The sequence below is a fragment of the Leuresthes tenuis genome, unplaced genomic scaffold (assembly GCF_036924035.1).
Source record: "Leuresthes tenuis unplaced genomic scaffold, fLeuTen1.0.hap1 SCAF_14, whole genome shotgun sequence".
NCBI lineage: Eukaryota > Metazoa > Chordata > Actinopteri > Atheriniformes > Atherinopsidae > Leuresthes > Leuresthes tenuis.
Window position 1 is genome coordinate 12,424,096 of NW_027325368.1, and position 25,436 is coordinate 12,449,531.

The 25,436-nt window shown below is 40.4% G+C and overlaps 1 protein-coding gene across 4 annotated transcripts in view; it reads right to left on the reverse strand.

The window, feature by feature from the left end:
• agap3 (ArfGAP with GTPase domain, ankyrin repeat and PH domain 3) overlaps window positions 1-25,436 on the reverse strand; it is a 119,961-nt gene that overhangs the window by 31,129 nt on the left and 63,396 nt on the right. For 3 of the 4 annotated variants that reach the window (XM_072364496.1, XM_072364497.1, XM_072364495.1), the window contains exons 5-12: window positions 25,075-25,216; window positions 24,809-24,943; window positions 21,553-21,680; window positions 21,132-21,287; window positions 16,149-16,232; window positions 11,374-11,478; window positions 9,503-9,674; window positions 2,128-2,277 (exon numbers count right to left, since the gene is read on the reverse strand). In XM_072364496.1, coding sequence (XP_072220597.1) covers window positions 2,128-2,277; window positions 9,503-9,674; window positions 11,374-11,478; window positions 16,149-16,232; window positions 21,132-21,287; window positions 21,553-21,680; window positions 24,809-24,943; window positions 25,075-25,216 — 1,072 coding nt within the window. The other variant, XM_072364498.1, reaches the window with a different exon arrangement.

The following is a 25,436-nucleotide window of genomic DNA, read 5'->3' on the forward strand; positions in this document are numbered from 1 at the left end:
AAACATCACAACTCTAAGGTTGATTCTGAGGTTTGAAACCAGGACACTATACAGTGTTTCAGCTGTTATCATGTGGGGCTGATATAATGGCATTACTTAGACTTTGACCATAACCTTATTCGTTGTCATCAGTAATCCTATCGTATTGCTCATTTGACTGTTTGAGCCTCCTCATTTCAATGCAGTTTTACAGATTGGGGTGCAACAATGGAGAGCAGGATCTAAACAAGCTTCCAGTGCATTAAGTATGGGTGTCTTTATGAATGCAAGTGATAAAAAAAAATTGGGCCGGGATTTAATCAAATCGCTGCGCTCAATATTCAAGTGATGTTACTGCCTCTGCTTCTGCCTTTGCTCAGTAGGTTTACAAATGAGCGCATTCTTTAAATAATATGGAAATTGTTACCTGGCTAAAATGCATTCAGTCTTTTGTGAATCATCAATCTGCTGTTTTTGCATCACATTTTGTGTTATAACCTGCAACCTTCACCAAGGATAATGGAGTGATTGGGCTTGGTTCGAGTCAATTCAAATGGATAACATGAGCAGCATTCATTGTGGAACACCCACTATTGATTATTGAAGACACATTAGGATGAAAGATAAGAGGGTTGCATTTCAATCAAGTTTATGTTTTCTGATAGTCCAGTCACACTTTACACTACAGATGCATTCAGCTGCTTTCATTTAGATTCTGAAATTGGATTGAGGCATAAAAACATCAAGATGTTCAGACAAAGTTTTCAAGCTGTAAAGATGCTGGTTTCAGTGTGAAAGTCTTTAACTGTCTGCACTGAGTATACACTGATTACAGAAACTTCTCGTCTTATAATATAATCTATCAATTGACACGTTTCCACTATTTTTCTCAGCTCATTTGCCTCATTCGAGCTCATTTGTGGTTACCTTAAAAGTAGCATGAAAATAATTGAAGAAAATAGAATAATGAAGCAAATTGTAAATCTGATTTAGTTGAAGACTGGAAGCTAGTTAATGAGCTGTGTTAATATTGAGGGCTTTTCAGTATAAAAAAAAAAAATAGGAAAAGAGGAAATTCTAGCTTACTAATTTTCACAGCACAATGTTTAGAAAGTACGCTTTCTCTTCTGCAATTTGTCTGTCGCGTTCACAAACACCCAACTATGAAATCTTTCTTTTCTCCCACAGTCACATTACAACACAGATGCAAACATACTTGCGCGGAAAAAGCTCACATACAAACAGCCGTGCTAAAAAAAATTCAGCAAGAACACACAACACACACTAGCGCTCATTTATTTGAGGACCCCACGAATCTAAGTAATTCTGCTTTGGGCATGCTGCTGATGTGAGACAGGGGTAGGGGGTGATGGAAGTGCCTGCGTCCAGGCAGAATTGATCGTTCGGCAGCTCCAAATGAGAGACAGGCTTGTCTGCGGAACCACGAGGGCCGTGCAGTTGGACTCCAGCAGCGCTCGTAAAGTGCGCTCTTTAAACTGCCGGGGCCCCTGGGAGCCCATGGGGAGGGGGGGGGGGGCGCCACCGTGCTAATGAGAACTACCAGAGTGCAAACATGCATGGAAATGACTGTTATTCTGTTGATGTGCATTTAAGTGCTTTTTTACTGCCAACCACAAAGAGAGGGAAATAACTGGTGATGAATGGTACCCCTGAAAAGCATTCATTTTCCTCTTCGGAAGAAAGGAGAGGAAAACAGAAGGGGGGGGGGGGGGGGGGACAGAGAGTAAGATGGAAGGTAAAGACTGGATGGGTTTGGGAGGGGGGGTACAGACATGCTGCATATATTATATGACTTTGCTCAAGTATGGTGACAAGGAGGCAATAAGTGGAGACGCATCAATGGCAGAAAGTTAACCTTCACTGTTCCCCTCCTCTGAACATGCTGCTTCTATCAAAGAGCAGCAGCCAAAAAGGTCACAGTGATCACAGCTTTGATCACCTAATCATGAAAATGAGGCTTGAGTTCACCTTTCTTGAAAAAAAAAAAAAAAAGAATTTTTTAAAAATAAAATTGGGCAAATGGCAGCTCCATCACAGCACCTCTCTGCGTTCCCTCCGTTTGTTCCATTTCATTCTGGCCTTTGTGGCAATAACTTGTGAATTCCGATAGGAGTGTGGAATACTTACGGGCTGCGCTGCTTGTACTGGTGTTGATGGCTTCATTCCACTGGTCTGCACTGGACACGGAGAAAGAGCGCTGGTGCATGCCATCCTTACTGCCACCAAACACCGACCCGCCCGTCTGCAAAGATGTGCTGCTGTTGGAGTGAGGAGCACCTGGAGAAGAAGTTACAAGCATAAGAAAATTCAACTCTTTTCTGTGCAGTTGTTTGAATTCTTCACTCAATGTGCCAAGACTCTTTCTGTCCAACTGTATAACAATTTTATAGCTTTTGCAGCAGTGCAATGCTGCTGCCAGCTTATTTTTTGCACATATCTGTCATCCAACCCCCTCACACAGACACGCACACACAACCTTTCTCCCTCCGCCTCTGCCTCTAATTAGCCCTTAATTAACAAGATACACTCTGAACGCTAATTATCTCGCCTCATCCCTCTGACTGCCACATCGATCTCCACTGGCGTCAGCAGGCGTTCTCTCCCTAACTTCCAATCAGGCGAGCCACGGACGCCTGGCTCTCTTTACTAATTCATGGTCTAGGCTGCGCCATGAGGGGTCCTTCCCTCCTGTTCGCAAGCAGTTGGTACAGCACATCCTAACTACTCTGACAAACTCATTGACATGCTTCATGTCATGCAAGTGCATTCAGATTAACTGCCGAGGCTGGAAAATGCCCTGAACTGAATGGCATGGTGTCGTATAATACAACAAATTGAATCCCCCCTCCCAGAAAAAAAAAAAAAAAGGGTTTAGTTAATGTTAAAAATGATAAGAACATATTCTAGCTAACGAAAAAGATGATCACTATAAAAGTCCCCACAGGGAGCATAACTATACATCAAAAACAATCCACTCTAATAAGGCAAAGAGTCAATGCTTTGACACCGAAAGGTAAAATTTTACAGGTTTTGTTGTGGAAAACAACACATTTCTCTGATTTTCTCAACAATGCTTTCACATCTTACAGGTATCCCACATCAGGGCCTTTTATTCCATAATTACAAGAGAATATCCGTTTCTGATTGAGGTGACAATAACAGAAAATATAGAGTGTGGCTCGTGTGTAAAGTAAACTAAGCGGCACGGGTGCTTGTTAGGATAATACGTCCTACTCATTATCTAGAGTAATAAGTGTATCAAATTCACATAATCATGTCTAATTAGTATCAGTAATTATCTTGTTGGGCCCAGGAATATTAATCTTCAGGTCCCAGAGGGGAGGGAGCAGAATCGCAGCAAGAATGGGAGACAGAGCGAGGGAATCATGCTGAGGAGCACCGACTAAATTAGCATGTTGAAATCAGAGCAGAAAAGGAGGAGGATGAGGAGGAGGGAGCCACGGAGCGGAAGAATGGAAAAAAAAATTGAAACTTTGTTTTTGAAAAAGTGGCGAATGAATAATACATGAAATAAGTATAGGACTTCTGTTTAAAAAATAATCTGATTGCTTTTATCTTTATTGTATTGAAAACAAATCTATAAAAAGGTAGTTTGTAAAACACGGCATTGTGGCTTCATTTCCAGTCATGACCTAACATTAAAACAGACACGTGACAGGTCTTACACCAAAAAGGTTTCCTTCTATTAATATGCAACTTTTCAACAACTTTTAATTCACATCGTGAAATTTGACTCTTTGACACCTTAAAAATTAAAAGCCAATAAATGGAAACATCAGATAACTACAAGGCAACTTTGACTGATGCTTAAAATTCAACAATCACGTCTAATTGTCAAATTGGATGCTAATGATTAATGAATTATACATGGCTGTATCCATTATACCCCAGAGACCACTCCTGCATAAAGGGGAGGATAATGTAATTACAGTGGAGAAATAATCAGCTTGTGGCATTAAAAGAAAACTGCACTCACAGCTCCAGCCAGGCCCGACTGCGGTGCACTTTAAAACAAAGACACAACGCTGGACTAACGATGATGACCATGCTAACAACAAACTGAGGTCGAGTGATCACAACCAGGATCTCAGTGCAAATGCATCTTGCATCATCTTATTCTGATGCAATATGTTTCAAAGTATAAACTTAAAAACAGTTTTTTTTAGCATAGTCTTAAATTTTATGAATAAATCAACTCTAATGTATGACCTGATCTTGTTCATCCTCAGTTGAGGGTGTATTAAAAACACTATTCTTTCTCATTGAGTGTGAAATGGTATGAAATATGGACAGTGGTGTAAAGTAAGCACATTTTCCTTTAAAATTAAATTAATATAATTGCTAAGCTACAATCACATTATGACTTTATTCACTTTATACTAATGTTATTATTTTCCAGTTGACAACTCAACTGCACTTATTTAACAGCTGCATTTGATTCAGTAAATTAGGAGTTGAGTTTGTTGGGTAAATAGACAGCCAGATGGCAGGTACATAATTAGAAATTCTAGTTCTGTACTTTTTTTATGAGCATGGGCTAAGCCTAAGGTGACCCTCACTGTCCACCATACCCACCTACTTTGACAGAAGCAAATCAAAAAATGGCAGCTTACAACTCTTTGATGTGTGTGTTGATATTTTTAGGACAGGAGAACTAGGGCTTGCCAATAAATGCAATATAATTTATTGATGGTGTTTTTTTCACAGGAAGAGTTCAGAATAAAATCTATTCTGAGCTATTGTTTTTTCTATGTGTAGTTGTATCTTCAATTATTTTTATTTGAACAAATGGATGTAATTACTCCAAATCAAATCATGCATGATGGAATGCCATGGCTACTAAAAAAATGTCTTCCATTTCTACTCAGCTTTGTAGTCTTATAATAGTCCATAAGACTGACAGTAGTCATCTGCTATATAACACTTGTGTAGTTTTACTTTCTCTGATGCTTGAGTAAGACATGTTTTACTGTCGATGTAATTTTTTGACTAAAATCTCAGAATGCTTTTACTTCTGTATTGTTGCAACATACATTACCATTTTCTTATTAAAGATGTTGCATATTCAATTCTTTTTCATTCCTTCAAACACTAATGAACTCTTCAAAGAAGTAAAGCCCACTGCGAAGGGTATTATCCTGTGTATAAAGAGGTAACAAAAACCATATTGTGTCTACTGCAGGCTGTATGGGGCTGGGGTGTTAAGTGGAGGCGATGGATTAGCGGGGAGCAGCTCTGCCTTGCTTCTCATTTCTCTTTAGGTCGGGCCGTCAGTAGGCTGATGAGCCGTGACGAGGCCTGACCTCTCCGTGGAGTTGTTGCCATTATGTACAAGTAGTGAGATAATGAAGCATTCATGCTAATGTGGGCTGGGCAACACATCATCTGCGGCTGTGTAATCCACCACCATCATCACGACCAGTGCCCAGATGTACCCCTCCACCTCTCATTCTTCTACTGCAGATCGTCCAGTCAACAGTCATTTAAAACATTTGTATTCACATTTGTGCATTCATATAATGGGATTCTACAAACTGCATGCACCACATTAATATCTACTTTAACCATCATATGTGGCAAAACACTTTTCAGAACTGAAAGTTAAAGCTGTTTTGAGACAGTTTCAGCAGACAACTGAAGATATAAAACTGTTTGTCCAGATAAAACATTTCTTGATACAAAGTAATTAACCACAGCAGTATTTCTTAAGCAGTGGCAAGTGTATCCTGGTGGCATCGTCACGAGGAAATGACAGTGTTAAAAACTGGGAAATCATTTCAAAGAGACACAGATATTTTAGCTCATCCAGCAGGGTTGAAGAAGTCTCACTAAAATGTTAGGCAGTCCTGCTCAATAGTACCAACAAGAGGCCCAAATTGCGCTAATGTTGACACTGAGGTCTGATACTGTGACTGGCAGAGGCTGTTGGTCAGCAGCTGTGCGGCTGTTTGGTCTTCAGTACTATATGAGGCGTAGAGTGAAAAATGGTGCATAGTCAAGAGGAGCTAAAACACTTCAGTGAATTCGTCACTTCCTCCTCATGGAGAGTGAGCATCTATCTCTCCCACAGGATTGATTAGAAGTGACTGGGCCCATTAATACTTTGATACAGTGTATCTGTCGTCGGTGACACGACAGGACGCATGTTAACAGGGAGGATCATATTTAAAATGGTTCCGCTCAGCACCCAGCAAAAGAATTAAACCTGGCCGCTTGACAAACTCGCAGGCGCATGCGTTCTCACATTTACTCTGTGTCTTCTCAACCTCTCCTCTTCATCTTCCAATCTCCCCCATCCACTCTGCCCCTCCTGCTCTCTGTCGCTATCCCTCTTCTCCCAGTGATTATAAAGGTCTTTAGATCTAAGGAATGAATGAATTACCAAAGGCAAAGACAAGGCTTGTGATTTAGACACCGTGAATGAAAAATTACCCCTTTGTTCCCTCCATCAATTGCATGTCTAATGAAATCAAAATCCCGATCGCATAATCAGAAGAGGGTCCTCCACCCGGAGGGAGACCTGATGTGATTTGTAACCTTTCTTTTCCTAAGTGGAGATTAAGGCAAATCTCTCTCACATTGTTCCTTGATGTAGAAATGGATGATGACAGAAAATCTTGGGAATTTGTCACTAAGGAGTCCTTTTAAAGAAACAAACAAATGTTGGATTTTTATAAAAGAAAGAAATGACAATGGAGAATGAAAATGGAGAGAAAACCAAACCAAGCTGGAGATGTTTTCTGTAAATCTTTTCAGGCTTATCTATCCAAGCTCTTTCCAGCCCTGATGTTTCTCCTCAACCCAAAGCTCAAGGTTAGCACTTTGTGGGATAAAACAACCTCGATCTAATGTCCTGGGCTCTGTAAACTCCTACATCTTTCTGCTTTTGACTGATTAACCAGTTCAGCAGCAGCAGCCCTTTGACCACATAAAACAGTAACCTGCCTGGCCGGTTCCAGTGATTCTAATGGTCCCTACTGACCTGAGCCCAATCTCAGCCGGTTAGCTTTAGCCTGAGTGATGGAAACACTGTGCCCGTTACACAGCTGATGAGGGACCCCGCCTCCCTCTGGGGATCACTTTGCTAATTAGTATTAATTACTCTTAATCCTAGCCCCTAAATCCAATCATTGGCTTTCCCACCATACGCCTATCAAACTCTCAAGAGCCTTAGGCGGTACAGCTTGCAAGGAGAGTAGTTCTATTTTTAATCCTGAAAGGTGGACCCTGGCATGATGTTGCTGTGATCCTGCAACCACATAGGATGAAAAATAACTAGGTCACGTTGACCTAAAAGACCCTCTCATTTGGGTCACTCCCTAAACATGGGCCGATACATGTAACTTGCAATGCCCTTTTAATTCTCTGTTTAGTAATCCAAAGAATTAATAGATTTGTCATAGATGGTCATTAAGTCACCATCAAATCAGCTTCCTTGTTTTGCACAAAGTAGCTAATTTGCATAAATGACACATACAAAATGTAGATAATCAACCTATTGGGAGCCATTTGTATGATTAATCACAAACAGATGACAGCAAAAAATTACTACAGTAATAAAAGACTAATTGAGAAACCATTATGTATTGTAGCTGCGATTTGTTATTTCTTTGACGTGACAACTGGTGTACTGTGTTCTTTCACACTTCATCACGATAAGGTACTAACATAAAAGAAAACAATGGATCCTGCATAAATCTGGGTCTATTCTTCAGTGCAACTTTGCTTACTTTGTGCGACTTTTTTGGCTAACTCTCTGTTTGAGAAGAAGCCAGCGTCTAACCCATGTAGAACAACCTAAAACGTAAGCTACATTGGAGTTCATGCTGGTGCTGGTGTCTAACTTTGCCCTGCCACAGAAGGGAATGATGTTCTAGTTGTTGTTGGCATGCTATTCCTCCAAAACATTACCGAATAGAAGCATGTGGTGGTGTGTTTCTTTGCAGAAGCAGACCCCTCTGCTGGCACTTCCCTAGTTTTTCTTATAATTTTTATGTGTTCAGGATGTATTTGGCCAGTATCTATGTAGACACCGGCAATCAGCAACATCACTTTAATTCCAACCGTGGGGTTGTGTGAATGTGTACAAAAGTGTGCGAGTGTTTTTTTGTGTTTAACAATCAGTACATGATGAGATTAACTCGATTATAGCTATAGTTGGGTTATATGCAGGCGAATTAATCGAATCACTGGCACAAAGCATGTCATACCCTGGTATGATAGGTAGTGCTGTACCCATTTCAACTATGGCTAATAGAGCCCCTTCTGGTTCACGTCTTCACCACCAACAACAACAAAATGAAGGCATTTGAGAAAAAAAGCAAATGAAGAGCAAGATGAAGCACCGTCCGATGCACAACAGCGCATTCTCCATCGCGTTGTTTGCTTCTTTCCGACAGCTGCGACAACAACGGTAATATCGTCTCCTTCAACTTCTGGGTGACGATCGCGGGAAAAAATCTTGAGCATGCGCAGAACACTCGATCCGATCCACTGGTGAATACATGCACGTTCAGTGGGCATTTGGATCGAGTTATCTCAGGGTCTTAATTCGATCGCAAGTAACCCGATCCGATTTGATTTCTTGTCAGATTAAGGTGTCTACATTAACTGAATAACTCAATCTTACTGTAATTTAGCCATTAATCCGATCCGACGGCACACATATAACCGCACTGAATGAAACCACTGTGAAACACTTTATTTCTCAGATTTTATGAACGTCTGTTTGTCTCTCACTTCCTAGGATATCACTGCTCACTCTGCAGCACAGGAGAGGAGGAGCCAAGTTGAATTTGTGGTTATCTAGTCTGCCCTTCAGTAATAACTTTTTTATGCAGATTTAGTTGTTGCATAAGTCAGAGAGGATCCGACGGGGCCCAGTTAGCTGACTGAGTGCAGCCCAAATATCTGTATCTGCACAGACTGCGTACATTGACTATGCATGTTTTGAGCAACTTTTAGGTACTCATATAACCGAGGGAAGTATGGCGACAGCTAAGAAATATTGTCATTATCATTTTATATAGCAACGCAATAATAGCAACAATAAAAAAAAGTCCCCTCACACAGTGTACTGTATGTGGACATGGTTTGATTATTTATTCCCAGCTTTCCATCCCACATGGAAGATACTCTGGAGAGGCACACATTTAATATGAAAAATAACTGTACCAAACAACTGCTGAGGATACAGCAAGATGACCTTAATGTTCTTCTTAGCCTTCCTTCCATTGTAAAGTTAGGAATAGACGTATGCATTTGATTTGCTGTGCATTTTCATTCCGTATAAAAGTTCCAGCAACAAAATCAATATTCCAAATTCTCAAGACCGCTTTAATAATAAATGGAGCTGCTGAAAATGATCTCTTATTATTCATTAATCTTACATGAGCTTGAATATAAAAATTGCTAATTAAGCACATTTATGTTCATAAATCCGACTAAGACTAAAGACTTAACATATTCAAGGGATTCAAACCTGTGTTTCCTATGCCCAGCTGCAGTGCGCTGCGGTCCTTGGTCAGCCCGTTGGTTTTGGGACTAGCAGTGGGAGCGACAGTCGCTACAGCTCTGGGAGGTCGCTTTCCAGGCACCTTGACTGTTGTCCTCAGCAAGTCTATCTCTTTTCCATGCACATTCTGCATGTAGTCCTGGAGATGGTGAAAAAAAAAAACAGAACATGACAGGAGTTAGAAGTACGCACAAGTGAGGGTCGAAATATCTCTGTAAAGTCAGGTACTTGATTACACACAGTGGACCAACAAGAATCCAGAAATTACGGAAGAAAAACAAATTAAAAAACTATTCAATTTCCATCCCCATTAGTCACAACACATAGTAGACCTTCCGCTAAGGCTGTGCGATAGTGGAAAAATGATTGTAAAGCCATTATACATCACCTGTGCCCACGCCGTCTCTCCAAATAGCGGGATGTTAGGCTTAATGAATGCAAACTGTCTCATTCTCTTTCAATTTGCCCATTTGATTTGGTTTAAAGCGACTACCGCCCAAATGTGGGAAGCCAAGGTGAAAATCATTGGGCTCAGCAGAAAAAGACCCAGATAGAGGCGATCTCGGCCTTTGCCGTCCCCCCACCGGCTCCTCTGCTTTATTACCGTGTCATAAAGCACTCATTTCTTTCCCAAGCCTCTACGCTAATTACCCAGTGAGCGCTCTCATTTCATTTTATTGCTGGAATTAACAGCCAGATCGAAGCGTGCAAAGCTATTAAGATGTGTGATTAAGCCACATTCAATTAGTTTCTACAAACAATTTAATTGATGTAGCAGATAGAATTAACAGAAGGTGATTGTGTGGATGGCTTGGCTGACTGCGAAATTAAAGGTTCCCCTCTTCCAGTCTCTTGCTGCCTCCCTCCTTTTCCTTTCTTACTCCTTCTCTGCTCTACTGCTCAAAATGAGCTTGAGCTGTTACCCAGCTAATGTAACTGTGTACCTTATTTCACCTCACTCTGTAAGTCAACAGATCCATAGATTTCATAGATTGCCCCGATGACCTGTAATAGCTGTAATGATTAGGAGATAGCCTGTTCAGTCAATTACATACATCACCATAGACTGGCACTGCTCTACTAATAACTGCCTGTAAATTAAACCACTAACAAACTGTCAGAGCAACAAGGTCCAGCACAGGTTTCATGTCTAACCACTTGACTGGTTTTGAAAGTTTGAGATGTTTCATTAGTTGCAAGATGTTGCCAGTATATTTCAGTTCATATGGCCAAATGATCTAAACATTCCAAACATGAGACTGAAGGAATCAGAGGGGGGGGGTTGTTGGAGGGACATCTCTTAGTGCAGCACCAGGCTCCTGAGCTGTCTGCTGCCAGCCAGCCGAGTGTTTAAGAGGTATTAGCGACCCAGCAGGATTCTGACAAAGATGGATGTGGGAGGCTGGTCAGGCTCTGCTGCCATGCAGCGAGAACCATTATAAATACAAGCCAGCGTGGAGTCCGGGCACGGCGGGCATGCAGCAGCACAGCCATGTCTCCATTAGCCAGCACCATGAATGGGAACCACAGGGAGGAGAGAGATGACCACTAGGGCACCCTGTTTTTTAACACTAAGCTCAAAGTCCTAGGGTTAGCCAATATAGACCTTATATACAGCAGTGAGTCTCTGTAGACATTGTGCGTATACAGTTGTAATCCATTCCCTACAGCAATGCTACCAAATGTAATTGCATCATGAGAGATGTGCTCAGCGGTTGAAAAAGCCCCACATTAAGACCTCCAGTATCACCCTTGAGTACAGACAGAAGTGTAACAAAACCATAATACTGACTGGAAAAAGAAGAGGGAAGGAAAGGAGAGGAGGAGTTGAAACTCACATGTAAACTGGGGTGGTAAGTGAGGACGCCATTATCGCACAGTGTGACATATTTCTTTTTCCACTCCTTGTTGAGGGATTTGCCACTTCGCTTCAGAAGGATTCCCTGTAAAAGACGAAGGAGCACAGTGAGCATATGCTCTTTTAAAAGCAACATGGCTGATACAATGAACTATTATGGAAGTTAAATACCATAAAACAGTATTATCATTGCTACTACACACTAATTGCTCCAGCATGGTGGTTACATGGAGACTTTTCTTTGTACTGCATCATAAAGCATTATCACATCGTGTGAAATGGCAATTAGGTGACACTATTCAAGAAACAATACATAACATGTTGAAAACATATGAATAGATGCAAAGAATTTTTTAAATGTTGCCATTACATACTCGTCTAATAGCTGAATGGAAGTTGTTTTTCTTTTGCAACAATCTGAACATACAAAGTTGGTTAAGTTTCAATGCACAGAGGCCATTCATAAAGAGAAGCAATCCAATTTGCCAAACCTCCTCCCTGCATTCATACACATTACATGCTGAACTCTGGAAGACCTCTCAATCCTGGGATTAGAGAGTGTGATCTCCTTTCTTCAAAGCCCACTCAGCTCTTTTTCTATTCTGCTTTATCTTCTGGGGCCTTTTAAGGCCTCAGATGGTTCCCTTATCTGCTGAGTAAATCCACTGGTAAACAATGCAGTTCCTCTGCTGGAGGTGACCAAACGCTGCTGAGTGCAAGGGCCAGGAGGCTCTCTGGGGTTAAATAGTGAGGAGGGGCCCGCTTAATTAGGGGATTAAACCGGGGAAATGTTTGTGCTTTTACAGCCAGACCCTGTGTGTGTGTATGTGAGCTGAAAAGGAGGGTCAAAGGGGTAGTGTTTTTGCTGGTCAGGACCATCCTGCAGGCTTTAATCCTGATTAACACATCAGGAAGAGCTGACCCTTGGTGACCTGGGCACCAGGCTGTTTGCCGACAATCATCCTAATCCAAACCCTGATTCATCTTGACAGCATGCTGAGATTTAAGAGTGCATCTTTCATATCTTATCAATATATCTGACTGTTTGCAGCTTCTCGTGAACAAGGTTTCTGTGTCGTTGTAAAGCAAATTATTTGTGATTCCGCACAACTCTTTTATTAGTTTTTTGGGGAAAACAAAACTATGCTGCTTAGTCATAAAGTGGCTGCATATGCTACATACGCTCAGGCTGTAATAACAAAGTAGTGGTTGGTAACTGGACACAAAAAGTAACAAACAAGCAGTCGACACGCGTGTGACAAAAAGAGTTTTTCGGATTTTCTTCCCCAAATTGAGCAAGATTGCGATTTCACATCACCTGACAATGGGCTTGTTTATATTATAGAAACAGACAAAGCTGATTATTCATGTGCTCAGTCATGTGATGGAATTTTGCTATGTCAGAGGCTTTTCGCAAAAGCGGTTCCATTACTGCACAACCGCATCAGCTATTTTTTTTTTTAAACATGTCAAGTGAAAACGTCTTTGCAAGATTGAGGAACTTTCATTTCATCTTATGATATTTCCATCAACGTTTCGTATTAGGATACATCAAAAAGTGAATAAAAAAAAACCTTTACCGACCCTTTACTGACGTCCTTTTGAATTGCTCAGCAATTCAAAAGGACGTCAGTTCAACTCAAGTGAATCTAAAATGAACAACTTACAAGGCAAAGGCAAATATTTTCATATAAAATCCTAGAAGTGACAAAAGATCTGAACCAAAATGAGTCACTGAGAAAACAGAGAGAATTAAAAAGTTGCAAAGCTCAGTGGTCTTGGTATATTTTTTTACTGAGAAATTTTTGCTGAAGAAGAAATTATGATCAATAAAATGAATAAATACCCCATACGTCCCAAATTTCTGAGTAAACTGCTTTGTAACTATTGATTATTTGGATGATTTTTCAGGAAGAAATACTTTGTCTTTTGACTGATAAGTTGCTGACTGCCGAGACTCATTGCAATCTAATCAATAAAAGAACTGTAAACACTTTTTAAATGGCTTTCTAATCATACAAAGTAAATGATCCAGTCAAATGGCCTCTGGCAACTTCATAATACATGTTTTACAAGCAAATTTTGTTGCTCATCTCGAGGTCTTACTGAAGCATGCACAAATCTATACACACAATCAGAGCGGTGCTTTATATTATTTATCAGAGCTGTGATGTTTGATCGATACAGAGCTTAGACAGTTATGTGAAAATCAACTTTTCTGTTTTATTCAAACACTTACTCATTATGGATGTTACACATGTGTCAAAAAGCATGTTTTATGATTGAGATCATTCATAATAATGGCTCCATTGTTTGCAGCAGTGAATTGGGAACTGTGGTAATTTGCCATCTACAGACAACATGTGTGGCATCCTGTGCTTCTCCTCAACACTGACACACACACACACACACACACACACAAACACAAAGAGAAATGAGTGTCTAAGCCTGCGCGACAGAAGGAAACAGGCCGATCGTCAGACGCGCTCTGTGTGTCCACACAATTGTCATATCTACGCAGAGGAGATAGTGTCTTTCTCTTCTTTTGTCGGATGACCAGGAGAGAAGCTGCATCCTGCCACTGTGGCTGACTGATAGGTCGGCCCCTTTGTAACACCCCAAAGGAGAAGAGGGGGGGGGGGGGGGGGGGGGGGTTGTGTTTTGGTGTGAGTGTTGGGATGGGTGGGAGTAAGGGGTCTGTGATGGGGCAAGAATGCTGTTGAAGAGCTGCTGGCGGCTCCTCAGCAGTGACTGCATTGTTATCCTTGCTTACTACTTTTATAGATGTGAAGGCGAAGGAAAGGGGGGAGGGGGCATGTAATGTGTAATTTGGGTTGAGGGGGTAGTGGTAATTAAGCCCATATTGGATACTTTGATCTCCTTGATTGTGCATTTGACTGGCCAGGAGATCAGGCAGTTACAGCCCACATCTACAGTAAAACTGCCCCCTTCAAAGAATAAGTCCTTTGTAGATAAAGAAGCTGTGTGTGTGTGTGTGTCTGTGTGGGGTTTGGGGGGTGGGGGGGTTGGGAAGTGGGGGTTGGTTCCTAAAAATGTATTGGATAAGAATACAGAATTTACAGTGACATTTGTTCAGAAGAGTGGATCTGTTTAACCTGTGAAAACTAACCTCCCGTTCAACTGCAGGGACTTACGCTGGTCTGCCAAAAAAAGGAAGAGCTTTACCTACGTAGATTAGTTCAAAATGAATTTCTGCGTCGCTTTTTAAGGATTGTTATAATATATATATATTTTTTTTTTGCAAATTACAAGCTCAAATGCAAGCACGATTTAAAGAATCAATTGCATGCAAAAGAACTCTTACACTTTTCTTTAATTTTCAGTGCCATAAGATATCTTATCTGTGAAATGAACGAAATGAACCATTCCTCACAGACATGTCATCTGATAGAAATTGTATCTGTTACAAACACAAAAAGATGCTTCTGATTGAGCGAGGCAGCTCGGAAGCGTCAACCTGCCATTATTTCAGCTGGACCGAAGCCTCTGCAATTTTCTTCCAAATGGAATGAGGAAGTCTGGCTCGACAATTTAAACAGAAGGACATTATCTTCTATCATATGCAGGTAAAGAGGATAATACGAAGATACTGACCCATTTTGAAAAGCCCTCATATAATCACGAGTGATTACTAATCAATGTGTCCGTTACTTCTCCTCGGGTTGGAGATGGACCTTCACAAATTATCTTTACTTGGATGCTTTGTTCACAGTTGCAAATCTGGTCTTATTCACTACCATGTGAAAATATAAAAATAGAAATATATTAAGGTAAATAGAAAAGAAAATTTATCAGAAAACAACAGATGAAAACAAAATACAGACTTGTAATGATTACAAGAAAAATTGTTGGCTAAACGTCTTCTCATGAACGGCTTTATTTCTAGAGAAAATACCTTTTCTATCGAAAAAAAAAAAATCTGCACATACATAATTATGTCTATTTGAACATCTAATGAAATTTTCAACTGATGATTACTGTCCAAGTTGATTATATGGATATGCATGAATAACCTTTCATGTCAAATTACCTACACACATATGCAGGAGATCATGAAAGGAATATCACCTTAAAACAAATTGGTTATTCTTTTAAGAAAAAACTTTTTTTTTATTGAAGCTGAAATCCTTCAATCAAATGTAAGAGAGTTGTGAAGGTTAATCACAAGATTGGAATATTCTTTCACATGTCAGAGAAATTTGGGAAATACAAGATCTGCTCGCCTAATATCACTCGAGAGTCATTAAATTCATAACAAATTGATAAAAAAGTATCATAATCACAGCAAGTTCTTTATGCGATTATGATCAGGTTGTTTTAATAAATCATACTTTTAAATGCAATTACAACAGCCTAATGTTTCCTGTAATTGCCAATCTAAAAAAAAAAAAAACTGTTTATTTTGAACATCCCAAAGCAAAGTCTTCACTTAATGCAATTTACAATATCAAAAATAAGCTCAATGTGCTTGTATCTAACGAAAAATCTGTCAATCTGTAGATAAAAACTTTAATAGATGCAGCTCTACCCTTGTAATAACTCTTGTGACATTTGGTATGTTTTGTCGCCATCTAGTGGTTACAACTACACATGACTATGATCTAGTCACTGAGATCTAATCATTACAACACAAAGTTAACACAAAGGAGCATCAACTGAAACCAAAAAGGAATCATACTTACCCTAGGAACTATGGGTAACATAGGGGGAAATAAAAATCATTAAACTGCTCACCTGTTTGATAGGTATGGCCCTTCCACTGCCTATGCTGTCTGTTTTACTGTCAACGCTCTTTGCCTGTTCACTGGCTTTCCGTGACTGCAAGAGAACAAGAGAGTCAGTCAGAAACTGAAGCGACATGCTGAAGACGAGGCGGAGTGGGGGCTGTGGGGTGTGAGGTGGGTGGAGTTGGGTATGATGGGGCGCGTGTGGGTGACACAGATAGAGTGGGTGTCAGGGGGTAGGCAGGTGAGGGCATTTGTGTTTTGAGCATCTTCAGTATTTGTGGAGAAACTCGGCGTTGCAAAAAAAAAGTCTCAAAAGAAGCTCCAAATGAACAGACAAGCAGACCAGCAGAACAAACAGCGGTAACACCGACGTGCAAGTTTAAAGAAAGAAAAGAAAAGAAAAAAAACAAAACAAACCAAGACCACACTAGACACATCTCAACACATAGGAGACCAAGGACGACCACACATTGAGTCATGACTCAGCCCTGAAACCCTTTGGGAGATCCTTTCCTCTGTTTGAGACCCAGAGCAGGTCCTTAGTGAACCTGCAGACCAACTGCTGCGCTACCCAGTGAAGGATCAGCTGAGCCTTTCGTACATACACATTGATAAAGCTTGATAAACGTATTTGGTTAGACAGGAGAAAAAGGGAAAAGGGTTATTGTAAAGAAGACTTTGGTACTAGCAGATTCCGCCAACATTTCACCTGTAAAACCTGGTAGGACAAAAACCAGTAAGCAGATACAAGCAATTTAGATGTCAGAGAAGTGAGAACAGGTTAACCAAAAAAATTCTGGTTATGCCTGCAGAGGGGAAAAATGGTCAGACATTGGTTATAACTTTACATAAAAATAACTCATTTGATCATAACCTTCCCACCCCAACACAAATAAAGAGATGAGGTACATACAGGTAGAGACAGACATGAGTGTGTATGGTCTCACTCAGAACATGAGAAATGTCCAGTCACCAATGGAGAAGAGGTAGAGTCTGAGTTCAAGTAAACCAACTCTGGTGTTTATATTTTTTCCAACATTTTATTTTTTATGATGACTTGTTTAGCTTCTATACAGACACCATACAAAGCAAGTCACAAATTCACTTCAAAATATTCAACAGATTGAGCCAAACATTGCAGTTCCCACAAAATATAGGATGAACAATAAAGGCATTATTTCATATATTCCTTATATGTATGTACTTTTTATAGAGTACCATTGTAAATAAAATACAATACAAGATATACAGCAGTCTATTTTTTTTTTGTGTGTGTCAATCCGTTCATGATAGAAAAGCGATTATGCAAGAGTTCATAATCTCTGTAACAAACCCTAACTGAAATAAAACAAAAGCAAATAAAAAAATACAAATAAATTAAATTAAGGTGCAAGGATAAATAACTTAAAATAAAATAAAAACAATAATACGTGAAACTACATTCATACAAGTCGGTGCAACCCAGTTTCATTTGTTGGCAACCTTCGATATAATATCCCTCTGTGATACCTCAGCCTGACAGTCTATGCTAATTTTTATGAAGGCCTTCATAAAATTTCCAGTAGTTATTCTAACCTAAAATACCTCTATGTGATTATACATTTATACCACATTTTCCAAACAATCATTCAATATGCCCTGGAAACATTAAAGAACCAAATAAAAACAGACCAAACGAAGGAAGAACCAAAAACAACTTGGCACCTCTAGTCCTTGAGTCCTCATTTATGGAAAAGGCAGTGTGATGTCATGTAAGGAAAGGTTGTATCCTTTGGATGGCTGGGTAACAGTTCCAAGAGTGACTTGACTGTACAGCGTGTTTTTGTATGGCGTGTCTGAATGAGAGCAAAAAGTGGAGCAGAGCAAAAAAGGGGTGGATGGAGCATTTCCAGAAGAGTCCCTACAGTCTGTCTCACTTGGAGATAATTGACAGTCTACGTTGAGTGCACTCAAACACTCCAATGGATTCAACTTTAGGCTGCGGTACACGCAAAGTCCTACGGTTTCCACATGCATTACCCTAAATGCCATAAAGCACTAAGGGTAAAATAGTAACAGGCTGTTAAAAGTCCTCAACCAACAATCTCCTCTCTATCAGGATTGGCAAAGCAGGGGGACTCTTTATTTTTAATCATCATGCTCTTCTAATTCGGAAGGAGTTGGAAAGCCCTTTTTATTGAAGAAAGGTTGGAAACAGAAGCACAAATCTGCAAATATTAAAAAACAATGTCAAACGATTATTTAATTTATTTCTTTACTTTTTTTGTCGTTGTATTGTTTATGTTTTGTCTCACACGCGGAGATCCAGCAACAAGTTAAGGGACTTAAGTGAGAAATGGGAAACACTGAATGGCAGACATTTATAAATGGGTTGAATTATCTGAACGAATATTGAACGAATGTGGTGGAATGGAGTTAAGTAAGAAAGAATGCCATAATATTAATCTGAATTTTTAACAGTGTGCTTTTTAACACAAAGAGGGACAGACAGTCTCAGACGACATGAGACCACAGACAGGTTATAAAACAGATTGTTTAGAGTTATCGACCATGGAAGCTCTAGGAAAGAATAATGTGTGCTGCGCTGACACCTAGTGGCCGAGTACAGTTATGGTCAAAACTGGCTTGAAATGATTGTGGTTGGTGAAACTGATTCGCGAAGGCGTGAAAAGACAAAGTGAGAACAACTTCTGATGTAAAGCTTTGGGCTTTGATTATTTACTTGAAAAAAAGAGGAAAAGAAAAGAAACAGCTGAACTAATTTATAATAAAGAAGGGGGCTTTTCTAGCTTCTGCTGTTTTGGGAGCCAGATTAAAGTTGGACCAAAAATCTGCTCCCAAAACTAATTCCTTACACTCTGAGAAACTATCAACTCAGTAAAATTCAAATAGCAAAGGACGTGTCTTTATTTCAAGAGTTCCAATGCTAGTGCCATGAATGTGACATACCTTTACCTCAAATTTACAGCTGGATTACATATTGAAGTAATGACTGTAAGACAATCTGAGATAGATCTGTCAGAGCTTATCTACCAATGACATTAAGGCATATTTTCTTTCTTTGAGCACTTCTCTATAAACTTCCCAAATCAACATGAAGTAAACTACTCACAAGTGTGTAGGCTGGTAACATGAACGGCAACCTGTGATCTCTCAGTGACTTGCAGGATTTTTATTTATTTTTAAAAACAGAAAAACTAGGAAGGGGGACATCCTCGACAGAGTTGTGTTGATGAAACATTTTCTCTTTCTGATGTTTGGTTAAATGGCAAAAAGCTTTTGCACTGCAAGTCTTCCTCTCCTGAGCCCACTGCACGCTTCAAGTGTCACTGAAGAAATGTCGACATTGCCCCGTTAACTTTCCGTCCTCGTCCTCCTCCTACTCCTCCTCCTCCACCCTCACCCTCCCTCTTCCCACCCTCGGATTGTTGCTCCTCAGAAGGTCATGAGCTGAAACTCCCGCTCGGCTTGCCACTCTGGCACCCACACCGGGTAGGTGGCGTGCTTCGGCATCTCCATGACGCGGACGGGGAGAGGCTCATTTCTCTGGTGGACATGGTTAGTCACTACCTAGCGGGGGGGAAGGGAGACAACAAGGGGAACTAGCACACAGGCTGTACTGCTCAGAAGCCACAGAACCTGCGGCTACCACAGCAGCTTGAGTAAAAGGATGAAGACAGTAGGAGAAAAAGAGGAGGGGGAATAGATAGGAAGGATAGAGAAAGAGTTAGCTAGAAGGAGAAAGAAGTGAGGGCGGGCAGCAGGAGAGAGACAGAGAACATGGGTGAGGGGGAAGAAGACTGGTGGAGGAGAGGGGAATTTTCAAAGGTGGGCAAAGGGGAGTTAAAGAAGAGAAATCTCATGTAGCCTGAGCTTTGTCTCATAAAGCACACCAGTTCTGGAGTAGAAAACATTAAATCGGTACTTCTGCTGGGAATTTGACAACTCGTGGTAGGTTTCCCTCTTGGCACCAAAAAGCCATCCACGAAATTGCTTGCGTTGATTAAATTTTTTTTGCAGATCCTCCACTGCCTGGGGAGGCTCAGATCTGACTACACAAGATTGGGAAAGGCTTTACAGCAGAGAAGAGTACTGGAAAAAGAGGGAGGTGAGAGAAGGAAAGAGGGAACAGGCTGGGTAGAAGAGGAGGGCAGAGGCTACAAGTAAAAGACAAGCTTAGGACAGCAAAGGAAATTAGAGTGGTTAGTGCACACATATGCTACTGGTTAGAGCAAAGGGCAAATGTGACAGGACATGGGGTAAAGAGCAGGCAGACAGGGGTCGGGATACTGGTGTGGTAGTTAATCTTGGCATTTGAAACCGAATGTGAGCCCAAATGAAAGTATGTTTGGTGGGGATTGGGGATCTGTCTAGATTTAATGAGATGATCAGTGGGCAGTTGTCGAAGGCTGCAGGCATGCGTTATTAGCAGCATGTAAACAGGCCATAGGTTGGCTTGGCTTTTCAGTTTATCTTGATGGAGCAGGAGAATGGGTGGTTTGTTGCTGCCATCTCTCCCCAAAAGGGAAGTCACTGCAAAGAAAGGATCTAGCAAAAATAAGAGGGGTGGGGGATGGGAGGTCAAAGATTTAGACAACGCAGAGGGCCCAGTTTGTTATGGGTAAGATGAGAAACTTTATCCACTCACTACATCCAATCAGAAAAAAACAAGGACATAAAGAAAGAAGATGTTTTTTTTTTTGTTTTTTTGTTTTTTATTTCCACAGTGCTTATCTTTGATATTTGCTTCAAGATTGAATTTTTTTTAGGGCATTTCGGGGATCTAATATGAGCTCTAATAAGTCTTTTTCTCCTCTGCCCATCGAGCTGTGTGAACAGGGCGCCGTCTTTGCCAGCATCGTAGGCAAGGAGAGGTGGCTTTGATGCATTATGAGCTACCTGTCTCCCTCTGGTGGAGAAAGTGTGCTTGGCAACATGCCTTCTAGTAGTGTGAGTGGGCGTTGCTTTGCATCAGCTGTCGCATACTTACTGTGAAAATGTTGGAGCGGCGCTTCGACTGCTTGCGGATGGGCGTGGGCGTGTTGGAGGCAGCGATGGTCTCAATGCGCATCTCCCGCTGACTTATGCTGGGGGTGGAGGGAACAGAGGAGGAGTAGTCGCTGAATGCACCCCCACCGTTGGCCGCCTGGGGAGCAAGGGAGATTAAGAGGAACCGACAGAATCAGAGGAGAGGAGGAGAGAGGGATTGTAAAGAACAGGGAATGAAAGCAGGTCAGTTAAGGATGATGTGACGCGGACACGATTTCCCACACTCAAAAAGTGAGCAATCATCGTGAGAGCAGTTACATAAAGGAGATATTTTTTTATTTATTTTTTGTTAAAGTGCATGAAGACTAGAGTGTGATAAGTAAAACAGAGTGTAAACTGTCAACAGTGTGTAAGGGTCTTACCTGGTTAATGTGAACAGAGGGGATGGAGGCAGCGGGTACTGATGAGTGGCTGGGAGAGTTAGGGAGGGATTTGCATGGACCAATAGAGAGCTGCTGCTTTTTCCTCATGGCCACAACCTTCTGTGCAACTGGAGGAAAACACACAGTAACAGACTGTTCACTGGTGATTTACGCAGAAACCGTAAAAGATAGAATCCTACTGAGCATGTTTCTCTGCACTGTTAGTCACAATGCTCCTTTCTGGGACTTTTTCATTGAACAACAAGTGAATGTGAATGTCCTTATCGGCAACAAATCTGCCATGCGGCAATAAAAACCTTTGCTTCAAGACAATACTTTTGGGAGACAAAAGTGTAAAGTGAAATCGGCTGTAATAGTGTCTGGATTGCTCATAAATTGCATTACCAGTTATCAAGCAAGTCTTGCTCTGAAATACTGTATCAAGAAAACTTAACACTGAGCTGAAAGCACATTTTACTTTACTTTACATTTTGCAGACAACTGCTGCAGAGACAGTGGATATAATTTCATCAGTAAACCAAACTAGGCAGAAAAATGGTTAAAAACAAGCACTTTTATGTTGCCTGTTGGCCTTTGGACTGCAGTCACTTCAGGGTTCTTGCTCAATATTTGACCTGTTTTGAATATTATGGTCCTTATTGATCATATGGACCCTAAAATATAGAAAATAAACACTCCAATTTTACTATAACTGTAACATTGCCGAGGGAGAGAGAGAGAGAGAGAGAGAGAGAGAAAGAAAGAAAGAGAAGGAGAGAGATAGAGTGACAAAATGCCTAAAAACTGCTGAGTAGTGGGATGCATCAGAAACATGGTAACCAGCCCAGAGCTTCACTTTTATGAGCAGAAAAACTGAAAATAAAGTGAGCCTTTAATAAGAGTTTAAACATCAACAGGAAGCACAGAAAGACTGAGGGATTCTGACACATGGTATAACTATGTGAGATGCAAGAATTGTGCAACAGTTAACTCAAATAACCAAATCTCAGTTGATGTTTGTTTGACTAAATGATGATCTAATTTTTCTTTTGTTTCGTTTTTTATCGAGAGCTACAGGCATTTTGTTAGTGTTGCCTCATTTTAGTCGGCCTTTCTCTCTGGTCCATGTGCCTAATGTTCTAGCTTTCCAGAGCATATGGAACATTGTAAAAATGATGAGTATTATCTCACCTCAGGACTGTTACTGATGCAAGCTGCAGTGCTAATAAATCATGCATGATTCATAATGCTAGGAGGTTTCACTCAAGTCTAGTCTAAGTGTTTAAAACGAAGAAAGAAAACTATTTCTTGTTTCTTCTTCAAAGGAACACTTGAACAATGCACATTAGCTGAACCACTATGGGTCATTTGTTTTCCAGCCAGGTGGAAAGGAGCACAGTGCTTAAGCATATCTCCTTTGGGGGAAAAAAAGGCCACTCCATTTTCAGAAAAAGTAATAATACAAAATGATACCTGCAATTTTTTTCTGTCCTTCACTGAGCCCTACAGTGTGATTTTGGCCAAATGAGTATTGTAACCATGCAAATGGCCTGATTTGCTATGCTGTGCAGTAGATGCAACCCCTCATTTAATTCACAGCACGCTCGATTGGGTGGAGTGGGATGGAGGGAGGGAAGGAAGGAGGGAGGCGATGTTCACGGCTGCGTGACGTGAATTAGCATTGAGAGGCAGATAGATGATCTGAAGACGCACCGACAGCTGGGACCATAATGCCTGGCTGCCTGCTGCAGCATGGAAAATACAGAGAGAAGGCAGCAGTGATACAGAGCGACTTCTCCAGACAGCCAGCACTCATTTCATCATTTCAAATTGGGCTTCAGGAAGCAATTAGGGCAGGAAGGGAAGACAACCTGTGAATCAACAGCAACTGAAATGCACAGTGAAAACGGTGTTACATATTCAGATGTTTTCTGAAGAGATGACAGACTCTCTATGGAGCTGCAGCCGTAAGGGATAATGTGCCAGAGCTGAAGCAGCCGCTTCCCAAACTCTTAAGAGTTTTACGAGACAAACAAGTTCACTTTTTTATTGGTTTCTGGAAGGTGTCACATCTGCATTCATGATTTTAATTCTGCGTTAATAATTGTACAGTTGACATTTGTTTAACTAACTTTGAACTGAAACAGCTATGGTAATAAATAGAGCTTTTAACACAGATAAGCAAGCATACCCTATATATATATATATATATATATATGACACACATGTATTTATTGAAACTATCACGCATTATTTTGTGCTCGTTTTAATTTTGTCAAATTACATTTGTTCAAAATAAATCTCTTGTGGGAACTCTCTGTGTATCATATTCATGATCTAGTTGGTTTCTAACAGAGGGCACAGTTGAGTAATCACAGTTTCATGTGTTTCAGATGTTCAAAAGACCCAGTACTCTGGAGCTGTATGTGGCACAATAAGTGTTTATTTGGGAAATTGTCAAGAACTGCGTAGTCTTTCTGAAATCCTGTCTGAACAAAAACTCTTAGTCTGAAACTTGGCTTGTTCAAATGTTGAAATGAGGGCTTACAATATTTATGATCAAAGTGGTGCTTGTTAAGAGTGAACCAAAAGACTAATGTAATAATATGAAATATCATTTACCAGTGTCATGTAAGAGTTAAAATAATCATCCAATGTCTTAAAACTGGTTTTATTTAAGTAAATATTTTCCCCACAGGACAGTTCCTGATGTAAGCTTTGATGTTATATTAGCAGATTTCACTCAATTCAATTACCAAAAGTGTTTCAGTTACAGGTTTTGTTATTTTATCCAAAGATATTCCAGGTAACATGAACTAATACAAAACTGTGCCACTTTGTCTCTAATGCAGCTGCCTCTCTTGACTAATGTCCAGCTGTATATCAGCTCAAAGTATCTGCTAATGGTTTCATTGATTACTAAGAGCCATCTGCATCAGTCTCTCTATGCATTTTTTATTTTTAATAGAGAGGCTAAAACCAATGAGTTTTGGCCACATTCATTTTTAAATCTGCTTGCATGGCAATCCAATTATTATTTAAAAAGTTATGTTTTTTTTCAATTAACTAATTGCATCACAGTCCAGGAAAGCCAGCTTATGAAATATACAATATGTCAAGTTTGCAAATTAGAGCTTCACAGTAAAGTACCATGTGCAATAGTCTTAATTTCTACATTTATTTCTATACTTGATTAAAACTATGCCTTATACTTCCTGTCAAACCCATCTGCACTTCTTCAAATGCTCTTTCTCACCATCCTGGAAGACTCTCTCCACATTCAGGCCATAGGTGGAGCAGGTCTCGTAGTATGTGCAGCGCTTCAGGTCGTTTGACAACTTTCTGGCCCGCGAGTCATCAATCACTCTGGGGTTGGCAGCACTGATTGCATCTAACAGATCATGGTAATAGAAAAATGTTAATCAAAATAAAAATGTAATATCAAGTACTGCCTGTGTAAAGACTCCATAGTTCCAGCAATACAAATCATATGGATATGGATATCAGACATAGATCAAACACCTTGTGTTCCAACGAGCACCATGGGCACCTCAGCTGTGTTTCTGTAGTTGGATAGGCGCAAGAAGTAATTGTAGACTGTCTGAAAGCTGATCTCATCCTCCAGGCTAAAGACGAAAACCACCGCATCCACCCAGGCAGCGAACTAAGGGCAGAGCAGAGATAGCGTGTTGAAACCACCTCATTGTTGCCTCAAGAATATTTACAGAAATCAACTGTTTGTATTAGATCCAGTTATAAAGCATGCATACAAACACGGTTTAGCATGCTGTCCACAGACACAGAAACTTAAACAAAACTGTTGCATAAATATGAAAAACTCAAGAGCACTTAAAAAACATTAAACAATGCAAATAAACATTTTA